Raw genomic sequence first — 12,477 nt, 5'->3', positions numbered from 1 at the left:
CTGAAGCTGGACTTGGAGACTCTGGGTTCAGAGGGAGCGCCATTTCCCCCCAGGAGGGTTCCTGAAGCATTTTAGCAGCTGGTTAAAAAGGAAAAACAAAAAACAAAAAGACAGATTGCCTGACAATGTCTCACTTGTTGGTGCAAATGTGCATTTTTTAATGTAGTCTTAATGCCAAATCCTATTTAGTCTCCTTTTTTCTTATATTTTTTGTTTGTTTCTTAAACCAGAGAGAGAATTTGACCCAAATAAACACTGTGGAGTATTGGATCCCGAGACAAAGAAACCTTGCACAAGATCCCTCACCTGCAAGGTATTTCTCTTTCCATAAAAAATACTTCCTGCTCTCGCTGGGGCCTTTGTCGAAATGTTTGCATGCCACTCTCTGCACACGGCAGGGTGTGGAACCTCGACATGACCCCCAGCTGTTCTTTGTAAGGGAAATGCTTTCTTCTCTTCCATGGTAGCAGAGTGCCTGCCTCAAGCTGGCTGGCTTTTTAAGAAGGAAAAAAAAAAAAAAAAAAATAGGCTTCCCCTGTTACTTGTGAGGCCAGACAGTAAATTGTATTTATAGGCACTCACAGGCGGTTCTAAACCCTGCTACGTTTTAATGTATGCAGGAGCAGCAGCAGCGGCAGCAGCAGCGGCGGCGGCGCCCTGAAAGGCAGCCCTGGAGGGAGGACGCTCTGCCGCGCCCCTGATCCAGCCACACCGGGGTGGCCAGGGGGACACCTGACCCCAGGCGGCGCCCTTGGATATCCCGGAGCCCCATATGGCATACTGAACTGCTAGTGCTTCTTGGGCTCCCGGCGTGGCCCTCTGCTTGGTGGCTCTGTGTGTCGGGGCCAAATCGAGCCTCCTCCTTGCACCTGGATTAACTCTAGCACTCCCGCACGGTTGCCTTTCCTCAGAGAGCTTTTCGTGGGTTCTGCGCTGAAGCTGGTCATCTTATGCCATTTTTATGGAAGAAGCTTTGGCTTCTTAACATCAGGAGTCTAGGGCATGGTTGCGTTTGTGTGGTCTCTGCCTCTTCCCAGCCACAGAACAGGAGCTGTTGCCTTGAAGTTGACTTTTCAAGCACCTCTAAATTCTCATGAATTGCTCTTTCTGAAATGGAGGGCCTGGGGAAGCAGGTTTATGTGCTGATCAAAGAGGCTGTGCTTTTCATCTCTCTTCTCCTTAGACACACTCACTAAGCCATCGGAGGGCAGTCCCAGGCCGGAAAAAGCAATTTGACCTCCTTCTGGCGGAACACAAAGCCAAGTCCCGGGAAAAAGAAGTGAAAGATAAAGAGCATCTCTTGACTTCAACAAGGGAAGTGCTTCCAAACCCACCTGGGCCGGTGCAGGAGTCTCTGCCAGGATCTTCTGGGAGCTCTGGGCCAGAACCTAAAGTTGCCTCCCCTGCAAAATCCCGGCCGCCTAACTCTGTGCTTCCGAGGTAAGTCCCACCTTGGCAAGAGGAGCGCTGAGTCCTTGATCAGGTGACACTGCCTGGCTGGGTCGAGTGTGGCTGATCACGTGTTAAGTGGAAGTGGCAATAGTCCTACCTTGCCCTACGTTAGATTAGTTGCAGATTCCTAGAGCAGAGAGTGGGTAAGACCCGCGAGGATGGGAAGTCAGCACGCCTGAGAAACCCATTTGCCACAGTATTTTAGGAATTTTTCCACAGTACTCTTATGATCAGGATGAAGGGGAAATTGACATACAGAGGCCATTTGTCCTTATGATTCTCTCTACACCACGAGAGACGAGCCACCTGTGTGGGGTCTTATTTGCTGGTCCCAGGCAGAAAGGAAAGAACAGAAAACAGAACTGAAACCCATTTGAACGAGAGTGATTTAAAATCCCCTCACATTTGTTTTGATGGGCAGCAGAGTGCCTCACTGAGCGATAGACCCATTTCAAGGTAATAGGACAGGGCTCCCTTCTGCAGAAATGTTCCGTCAAGTGCTTGCTCTGTAAGCAGGGTGCTATGTTAGCTACTCCCGAACAGAATTACAGAGACGAAAGAAACTAAATCCTGCTTTTCAGGAATTTGGTGTTTAGAAGATATTATTCAAATATCCATGACTTTGTAAGAAGGGAACAATAATACAATATGAGAAATCCAGATAGTGGTATTACTGGTCATTTTTAATGCATTCATTGTGAGTCTTGAGGGGTAATTTCCAGCCAGTAAGTAGACATTAAAAGAACATAGTTATAGGCCTCCCCTGGTGGCTCAGCGGTTGAGCGCTGCGAGGCTGCCCGCAGCCTCTGCAGCACCCGTTCATTCCCCGGCTGCCGGCGAGGGTCCCACCAAAAAAAAAACAAAAAAAACCAAAAAAACCCCATAGTTATAAAAAAGGGGGAGAAGGGGCCTTCCTGGTGGCGCAATAGGTTAAGCACCGCACTATGAGGCAATCCTGCAGCCTCTGCAGCACAAGTTCTATCCCCGGCCGGCCAGGGAGCAACCCACATGGCGAAGCAGACCTCTCCTGTCTGGCCTGCTGCGCCTCTCAGCAGTATATTTCGTCAGTCAGCCTGTTCTGTTCCACTCTGTCTCTGGTGAATCCCCCTCTTAGCTCCCCCCCCCCCATCTCTGGCCTGTACCCCAGCTCTTAAATAAATAAATCTTTAAGAAAAGGTGGGGAGGAGCTGATTTTTAAAGGAAAAGCATATGTTTGATGACAGCTGTTGTGATCTACCAGATTCTCCCTTTAGACCTTATTTTGGTGCAAACCTGACCCAGTTAGCCAGCCAGCAACCCTTGGTAGGATGAGCAGCCTCAGCTTTCTGGGGAACAGAGTCAGATGGAATTCCTACCCAAACAATCCAGTATCACAACCATGGTTCTGTTGTCACCATTTACACACCACTTCCTTTGCTGTCCCTCATTTTGCAAGATCATTTTGTAATGACTTCTCATTGTAATGCCTGATGAAGACTATTAACCCAGCTTTAGAATTGAGGCGACAATTCTGTCCCAAACTTCTGGGAAGGACTTCAATTCTGTCTACAGTAAGTCCTCACTTAATGTTGTGGATAGGCTCTTCAAAACTGACTTTAAGTGAAATAGTATGTAACAAAAGGGGTCTTTGAATAACTTGCTTTGTTCAACACCTGCTGGAATTGGGTTTTGCCCATCAATGATATATAATGAAACAGCACCAATGTTATAATGAAATGCAATGATGTTATTCAAGGACCTTCTGTACAGTGGCTTTCAGACTTCTTTGTGGCATTTTCATCCCCACAAAGCCTTACATGGTACCCGGTATATAAGCAGACCTGGCTGCACCTGAAATTAGCTCAGTCCTTCTCTTGTCACATATGTACCCAATTTGAGAACTTGAAAACTATTCTACTTTGCTCCAGTGATTCTGACTAATGGAGGCACTTCTTACCCAAGCAGTGGTACCTGCCTTAACAGAGAAACTTTTATTTTATTAAAAAAATAAAAGAGTCAGTGGAGACTTCAGAGTTTCTCCTTTTCCATTCCTTTTGGGTTCAATTTTCAGGGAATGTTTGTCAATAGAAAAAATACGAGCTGTTTATATTCTTTTAGGAAGGCAGAAGAAATAGGGAGAGTTGGATTAATTAGCAAAAAGGAATGTGTCTGGAAAGGAAAGGGATTGGCAAAGGAACACATTACAAACGTTGGTAATAGAGGATGCTTTTGAGGATGCTTTTTTTTGAAGATTTATTTTCATTTATGCATACAGGAACTAGGGTTAGGGCAGAGGGGTGGGGGATGAGAGGATTCACCAGAAACAGAGTGGTTAGCAGCACAGGCGGATGTACTGAAATACACTGCTAAGGGGAGTAGTGGGTGAGATAGGAGAGGTCTGTTGTGCCATGTGGGTTAGCTCCCTGGCCAGGGATCAAACTGATGCTACAGTGGCTGGCAATAGTTTGATAGTGCTGAGACTTTAACCCCTGTGACACCAGAGAGGCATGAGGATGCTTCAAGTTTGATAGGGACACCCAAAAACTCAAGGTGATTCTGTTCCAAAGTTAGTGGGACATGAAAAAGCATGAGCAGAGTTTAGTGTGTCCTCATGTAAAACTTAAAACATTTATTTTACTCATTAACAATATATATGAGATATTTTAATCACACTAATTACCTATAATTGGGGAAATAGTCACACATGAATAGAATTATCACGATCCCTTCCAATTGTGAGTTCCTTTGTAGGAAATTCTAACCTGTGTGAATTTGTTTCTTACATAACTTTTTGGTAACCTTGAAAGTATTTCAGTTTTCATGTTCTTTAGCTGCAACCCATTCTTACCACATTCAGGAATGCCTAAAAAGGTCGTTGGGTCTAGAATCGGAAAAGTTAAAGTTTAATAATAAGGGTTTTAACAGGATTGGGAGTACAAGTCTCAACTCTATGCTTACTGATTAGACAAGCTTAGTCTTATTTCCTAGCCTCTGTAGCCTCAAATTGCCCATCTCTAAAATGGAGCTGCAAAGAATTAAGTGAGATAAAGGACCAAGTGCTAGTAGTCACTCAGTTGATATTAGCTGTTATTAAAAGGTAGTGGGGGCCTCCCCTGGTGGTGCAGTGGTTGAGTGCTGGGCTGCGAGGCTGCCCACAGCCTCTCAGCACAGGTTCGATCCCCGGCCACCGGCGAGGGTCCCACATGGCGTGACAGACCTCTCCTGCCGTGCCCATTGCTCCCCTCAGCAGTATATTTCGTCAGTCTGCCTGTTCTGTCCCCCGCTCTGGCTCTGGTGAGTTCTCTCACCTTCCCGTGCTTCTGACTGTACCCAGTGCTTGTATAAATAAATAAATAAATCTTTTAAAAAAAAATAAAAAAGGTAGTGTTATTCAGTAGGAAAGCAATGTGAGGTGTTGAAGGTCTCGGTGCTACCTGATTTCCATTTGTCCCCAGACCTTTATCCCCCAAACTGGGGGCCCTTACACAACATACCCATCTGTTTCTTTGCCCCCAACTCTAATATAGTCTAAGGAAACCTATTACTCACCAGGAGCCCAAGGGCTATGGATGACCACCAGCCCAGCCAAAGCCATCTAGACTGTTAGAAAGGGGGGACATGCAGAGGGTTGACCTGGTCTCTCACAAGTCAGGTTCTGGCCCATGGGGGAAGAGAGGACAGGTAGGCTGTGGCAGCCAGTGCAGAAAAAATCTGGGCACATTTCCCTATCTTGGAGATATCCACACATCTCATCTAAAGCTTAAAAAAATTAATAATTTTTTGAAGTATAAAATGGCAAAATCCAGTGACTGTAGACTGACAAGCGAAGTTGGGAAAAAAGCAGAAGATACTAGAAACATGAAAAGCAACTTCAATTCATGACTTGTTAGGATATAGTTAACTGCCAGACTGCAAGCCATTTCTCTCCTTGGCTTTTGTCTCTCTCTATGCTTCTTCTACATCCACTTCTCAATATGGATACTTCAAAGCAAAGGAGGGTTGCTTTGAAATCAAACAGGGTCAAGTCTCATTTCTACCTTTTATTAGCTTTGCAACCAATCCTCATCTCAAAAATGTCGATAATAGTGGCAATCACCTAAGGCAGCTGGTAACTTGGATAAAATGTACGTGACATGCCTAGCACATAGCAGAGACTCAGTTAAGGTCAGCTGCCTTCCGCCGTGTTCCCCAGAGCACTCAGACAGACGATGTTCGTGCATCCTCAGAGAGGCGGCATGGGAACTGAGTCCCATGTGTAGGACTGGACTGGCACATCATCACATCCAGTCAGGAGACCAGTGGTGGGTGAGAATGGAGAGGTGATGTAGAGTGAAGGGGAAAGAGTGGGTAACAGTTTTACAGTGACTTCTTCAACACTCTCTCGTGACAAGTTGCCCCATGTCCCTCCACTGCTTGCCAACCCTTGTGCTTTCTGAGAACACAGACTATATTCCAGCAGACTCCCTCCAGGTTCCACCCTCGAGTATAACAGTCAGAGCTGGAATGTCTTGAAAGCACCCACACACCTGCATCACCAGGAGGGTGCACACATCCTGAGTGAAAGCAGCCTACAAAGGAAAAGACCCTGCACTCCTGCTCTGTGTCTGCACGCTCGTGCGCACGCCACCAGCCTTTCATGTTCCTGTCTTTGCTGTCAGCCGATTCTGCTCTGGGGCACAGTCTCCATGCTCAGCTTTACTCTCCAGGATTCTCGCCCCTTTAATCTCCTCTCTTCCTTTTTTCACAACTGGAATTTCCTACTGAGTGTTTCAACCATTTTTCCCCATTAAACTCCATTTTTAAAATCAAAATAATATAGGTACATAGTTCAAAAATTAAATAGTACTAAAAGACTTAGAAAATAAAAACAGTAGTCCCAGCCATCCTGGAACTCTCTTTTCCCTGTCTGTACTAGAGCCCCTGTTTCCTGGATTCCATTGCCTTCCTGTCTCTTGGTTTGTGCCTTTATTTTGATAAAGTATTGCCTCAGTTGGCTTCCTATGGAAAGGTGATTAGGAAGTCAATTTTAATTTTTTAAAATATTTATTTTATTTATTTATGTGTACAAGAACTGGGATTTAAGCCAGAGGTGCAGGGGGTGAGAAGATTCACCAGAGACAGAGTTGGGGGGCAGAACAGGTGGATCTACTGAAATACACTGCTGAGGGGAGCAGTGGGCAAAACAGGGGAGGTCTGCTGTGCCATGTGGGTCAGCTCGCTGGCCAGAGATCAAACTCATGCTGCAGTGGCTGGCGATAGCTTGATAGCATTAAGGCTTTAACCCCTGCGCCAGCAGGGAGGCCCATGGTGGTCAATTTTTAGAATACTTAAACATCTGAAAATGTTTTAATTATACTATACCCTCACTGTTAATCATCTAACTGATTAAATAACCAGGTTGAAAATCATGTCTCCAGGGCCTCCCTGGTGGCACAAGGGGTTAAGATACAACCTATGAAGCTATTCGCAGCCTCTGCAGCACCAGTTCGATCCCCAGCCAGCCAGGGAGAAACCCACATGGCACGGCAGACCTCTCCTGACTTGCCTGCTGCTCCCCTCAGCAGTGTACTTCTGCCTGTTCTGCTCCCTACTCTGTCTCTGGTGAATCCTCTCACCCCCCACACCTCTGGCCTGTACCCCAGTTCTTGTGTGCATAAATAAATAAATCTTCAAAAAAAGAAAATCATTTCACCACAGAATTTTGGAGACATTTTTCCATTGGCTCCTAAGATCAAAGGTTTTGATTGAGAAGTTTAGTATCATGCTGATTCCCATATCTTTGCACATAGCTAGTTTTCATCTCTGAGGCCTGGGGCTCTAAAATTTCACAGGGATCACTCTTGATGCAGTTCATTTTTCCTTTATTGTACTGGCTGCTCAGTAGATCCTTTCAATCTGGAAACACCTGAAATCTTGTTGTATGTTATATCTTAGATCATTTTCTCTCCACCATTGTCTTTTTTTCTCCCTTTCTTGACCTCCTCTAGTTACATGTAGGACCTTTTGCTCTGATCTTTCCCTCTTACTACTTCTTTTCTCCTATTTTCTCTGCTAATCTCTTTCACTTTCCAAAACAGTTTACCTTCAAAACTGCATATTAAAATAATCAACTTATTATATGCTTTTTAAAATGTGTGAGATCTTTTTATCTGATTGCTTCTCACAATAGCTTACAAGATACTATCAGTTTGCCAAGGTAATAGCATTCTAGTATCTTCAAAAGATAAGTTTTTGAGTTTGTCCTCTTTCCTTCTTTACCTTTGTTTCTTCCAGGTTTGTTTCATGTATATGTTCGTCCTTTTGCTATTTGTTTGGTCAGTTTCATGTTAAAGAATGTTTGGTGTTCCATACCATTCGTATTTAGAAGAAAGGCTCTAACAGGCTGATTGGAAGTCTATATGTGGGATTATTGACCAAATGATCAACAGGTCGCCAATCACTGGTTGGAGGATTCTCATAAGCAAAACCTGGAGGCCTTTCTGTGGATTTCTCATTCAGTTCTTCAGGGAAGAACGTGCCTGGTGATGTGCCTGGGAGCACTGACTAAGAATCTGACTAGTGATAACCATGTTTCCAGCCCTGTGCCTCATTCTCGCTCCCTGCCACGCCTGGTCTCCATATGCCTTGAGTCTCTTCAGTTCAGTATATCTCTAGAGAATAAACCTTTCTTATTTGAGAGTTGACTGGAGGGATATTGTTGATCCACCTGGCTGTGTAAAGAAGTAAAGGTGAGCCGAGGTCTTGTCAAAACTTTCAGCCATCCTGCAATATTTAGCCCTCACCTCACCCATGACTTTTTGCAGTTCTATGGAACTCCAGGAGTCCTGCTTCTCAGAGGTGCTGTGATAACTTCTCCTCTCTCCCCATCAGTGAACACCTCTAGCCATACACTGTTATGCATACTTATGTCAGTTAGGATGCTTTGGACAGACAATCTAGACTCTAAACACTTAAATAAGCAAGAAGCTTCTTATCACATGGGGCAAGAAGTCCAGAAATGAAGGGGTGCAGTTTCCACAAAGATTCAGAATTGGCTTTCTTTCCCCACCCTTCTTTCATTTCACCCTCATCTATCTTTTGACTTCATCTCAAAAGTCTATAGCAATAGTGCCAGACACACCCAGATAAAACAAGGTCCAGATGTAGATGGAGACTACATTTTCCTTGTGCTTTTTTCAAACGTGAGAAAAATCTTTACAAAAGTCTCCCCACCCCCAAAATTATATTTCCTTTTATTTCTCTTGCCCTTTTCCAAAGTGATCTTTAACTTTCATACATGAGGTTCCCATGGTTGCTTTAGGGGTTAAATGGAGGCTGGGAAGTCATTGCCATTGCTGTCACCATATCTCTGCTATCTCTTTGAGGCTAATGTCTTCTTTATACCTTTACTACAATTTCAGTAGGGTTTTTGGGAGAGAGAGGAGGTAAGTGTTTTTGACACATCTCCCCATTTATCAAGAAGTTCAGCCACTTTCACATAAGCCTGTACTACTGGCTCTTTCTCTTTTTTTACTTTTTGTTAGGAAATTTTCCCATTCCAGAAAAGTAGAGAGAAGACCCTAATGAACACTTGCATGCCTAGTTTGAACAATGACAGTGGTCATATTAATATTTTGTATTTTATATTTACTTCATCTATATTTTTTGATGATGACTTGAAGCTAATTACAGATAGCATGTATTTTACCTCTGAAGATTTCCGAAAGCATCTTTAAAAAGAAAAATAGTTTCCTGTGTAACCATTACACTGTTATCACACTTAACTAGTTCACTTTTATCTCCTGCAGGACAGGGGGTTTCTATTATGGTGGGGAAAACTTCAAAAAGAACCTATTAGGAAGTATGGAAGCAAATTAAATGTCCATCAATAGACTAGTTAAGAAAATAGTGATATAGCCGTACTGTGGGATTTTAAAAGTGGCAATATCGTTCTCTACATGGAAATATTTCTATAACATCACTAGATTAAAAAAAAAAAACGATGTCTGAAAATAGTATGCACCCTGTAATCCAGTTCTTATGTAAAAATGCAGGTGCTTGTGCATACACAGTAAAGAAGTCTGGAAGGATATAAATCAAGATGCTAATACCACTTGATCTTGAGCACTTGAGTGGCAGGATTACATTATGGATGCTGTTTTCTTTCTTTATATGTTTCAGCATTTTCTAAATTGTGCTAGTATTTGGATCTTCAGCTATAAATAAGCAAGCAATAGTGTCTTTGCTCCTCTAGATACAGGCGAGTAGGTATCTGGGAATGTACCTGGGAGGTATGTTCTCTGGACTATGGACTTTTAATATGCAAACTGAATGACATCTCTGATTTTATAAGTAGGGAAGGTGATTGTCAATAATTGTCATACCAACAGAGTTCTTATAATGACTGGAAAACTACTTGTGACTTTGCTTTTATATTTTGGGATTTTTTAATTGTGATAAAATAAACATAACACAAAAATTTACATTGTTGTGTAACCCTCAGAACTTATTTCATCATCTTGTACTGAAACTGCACCTATAAAACACAAACTCCCCGATTCTCGTGCCCCCGTTCCTAGTAACCACTATTCTACTTTCTGTCCCTGAATGTGACTCTCTAGGTACCTCCTATAAGTAAAGTCATACAGCTTTTGTCCTTTGTGTCTGACTTATTTCACTTAGCAAATTGCCTTCAAGGTTCATCCATTTTGAAGCATGTATCAGAAGCACATTCCTTTTTAAGATTTAACTAATATTTCATTGTATGGATGTACCGTATTTTGTTTATCCACTCCTTTATTAGTGGACATTTGGGTCATTTCAGCCTTTGAGGCTATGTTTTCAAATAACTGTGCTTTGGGGCCTCCCTGTTGGCACAAGGGGTTAGGTCACAGTACTATGAAGCTATACAAAGCCACTGCAGCACGAGTTTGATCTGTGGCCAGGAAGGTGTCCCATATGGGGATGCAGACCTCTCCTGTCTTGCCTGCTGCTCCCCTCAAAAGTGTATTTCATAGATCTGCCTGTTCTGTTCCCCACTCTGTCTCTGGTGAATCCTCTCACCACCACTACCCCCCCCCACACACCTCTGACCTGTACCCCAGCTCTTGTATACATAAATAAATAAATCTTTTAAAAAAACAAAACAAAACTGTGCTTTTGAGATCTGATTTGAACTCAGGTATTTGACACCTAGAAAGATTTCAAAGCAACAAAGACTCTAGGGTGAAAATGAGAGAGAAAAGGAGGCCAATTAGTACTCTTCCTTCATGTTTCTTGAAGGATCAACTTTCAAAGCAGAATGTTAGAAAACCAATTTTTGAAAAAGATCTCAGTATTTTCCCCAGTGCTTTTTTTCTTCCTATCCTCTCCCTGTTCAATCACCTGATGAAAGTAGAGAAGCCGTAAAAGTAACAAATAACTAACTTTGTTTCTCATCTTATTCTTCTACTAATGTGAACACATTTGCTTTGTTTTGATTTTTCTGGGTTTTTTTTACTGCTTAGAAAGCATGTCTTGCTACCTCTTATTTGCCATTGCTTTTCTGTAGGCTTAGCCATAGTTAAGGTGAGACTTGTTTGATTGTTTATGCACATGGAATTCATTCATGCCTTCATTGAGAAAAGACATCTATTTCTTCAACATCTGCTATAAGCCATTCATGTCAGAAAGCCTAGTGGCTTGTCAAACATTAAATGGAAACATTCATCTTCAGAAGATTAAACAATTAAACTATATGTTGCTTGATATTAAAAATTGGCATGGCTGTGGGATAAGGGACTTGTGATCCCATACAAGGACAAAATATTTTTGTGTGCAAGTATGGTAACAATTTCATAAAGCCTTTTTTTAAAATTTTTTATTGAGTTAGTATTGGTTTATATTATTTCCTTTGTAGAAGTACAGGAACCCCCTCCTCAGGCACTGTTGTCATAGTGCGCCGCCGCCAGAGAAACCCATAGTCCACTACCTTGTGCTCCCACCCTTCTTTGTTCTTGTCCCCCACCCCCCCAATTGCCCCCACTCCACAGTTAACTTCAAAGGGTTAGTTTTTCAGTTTGGGTTTATGTGATCGTTTGCTTTCTTTTTCTATATTCCACACATAAGTGACATCATCTGGCATCTGTCTTTCTCCTTCTGACTGATCAGCTTAGCATTATCTCTTCTGGCTCCACCCATATTACTACAAATGGCAAGAGTTTATAATTTTTGATCATTTTTGATAACTGAATAGCATTCCTATGTGTGTGTGTGTTGTGTGTTTGTGCACATACACACACACTATACCTACCCACTTAATCCATTCATCTGCTTTGGGACATTTAGGCTGTTTCTATAACTTGGCCATTGTAAGCAGTGTTCCAGTGAAAATGAGAGTTCAAGTCTACTTTCAAAATAGTGTATTTGTGTTTTTTGGGTAGAAATCTAGGAGTTGCATTGCTGTGTCTTATGGCAGATCCATTTGTAGTTTTTTGAGAAAGCTCCATATTGTTTTCCATCAGGGTGAGATCAGTCTACATTCCCACCAACAGCGTAGTAGGGTTCTTTTTTCTCCACATCCTCACTGGGATTTGTTTCTGTTCTATTTTTAATATGGGCCATTTTCACAGGTGTGGTTTTGATTTGCATTTCTCTGACAATAAGTGATGATAAACATTTTTTCATATACCTGTTGGCCATTTGTATGTCTTTTTTGGGGGAAGTGCCTAGTTAGTTCTTCTGCCCATTCTTTTTTTAAAGATTTATTTCTTTATACAAGAACTGGGGTACAGGGTTAAGCACCGCGCTATGAAGCAATCCACAGCCTCTGCAGCACAAATTCAATCCCCGGGCGATCAGGGAGCGACCCACATGGCGCAGCAGACCTCTCCTGACTCGCCCACAGCTCCCTTCAGCAGTATATTTCAGCCTGCCTGTTCTGTACCCCACTCTGTCTCTGGTGAATCCTCTCACCCCTCCCCCCCCCCCGCATCTCTGGCCTGTACCCCAGCTCTTGTAGGCAAAACTAAATAAATCTTAAAAAAAAGACAGAGTGGGGAGCAAAACAGGTGGACTGACTGAAATACA

At 42.8% G+C, this 12,477-nt stretch overlaps 1 protein-coding gene across 16 annotated transcripts in view; it reads left to right on the top strand.

Annotated features, from left to right (window-relative positions):
* The window catches only part of ATXN7L1 (ataxin 7 like 1), a 235,310-nt gene that overhangs the window by 205,491 nt on the left and 17,342 nt on the right, over positions 1–12,477 (top strand). For all 16 annotated transcript variants that reach the window (XM_054692549.1, XM_054692548.1, XM_054692543.1 and 13 more), the window contains 2 exons: positions 231–313; positions 1,184–1,440. In XM_054692549.1, the coding sequence (XP_054548524.1) occupies positions 231–313; positions 1,184–1,440 (340 nt within the window). The remainder of the gene's footprint in view (positions 1–230; positions 314–1,183; positions 1,441–12,477) is intronic.

This window comes from Talpa occidentalis, unplaced genomic scaffold (genome assembly GCF_014898055.3).
Source record: "Talpa occidentalis isolate TD23 unplaced genomic scaffold, MPIMG_talOcc4v2.1, whole genome shotgun sequence".
Classification (NCBI taxonomy): domain Eukaryota; kingdom Metazoa; phylum Chordata; class Mammalia; order Eulipotyphla; family Talpidae; genus Talpa; species Talpa occidentalis.
The sequence above is the reverse complement of the archived record's forward strand: the minus strand, read 5'-3'. Positions and strand labels throughout refer to the sequence as shown.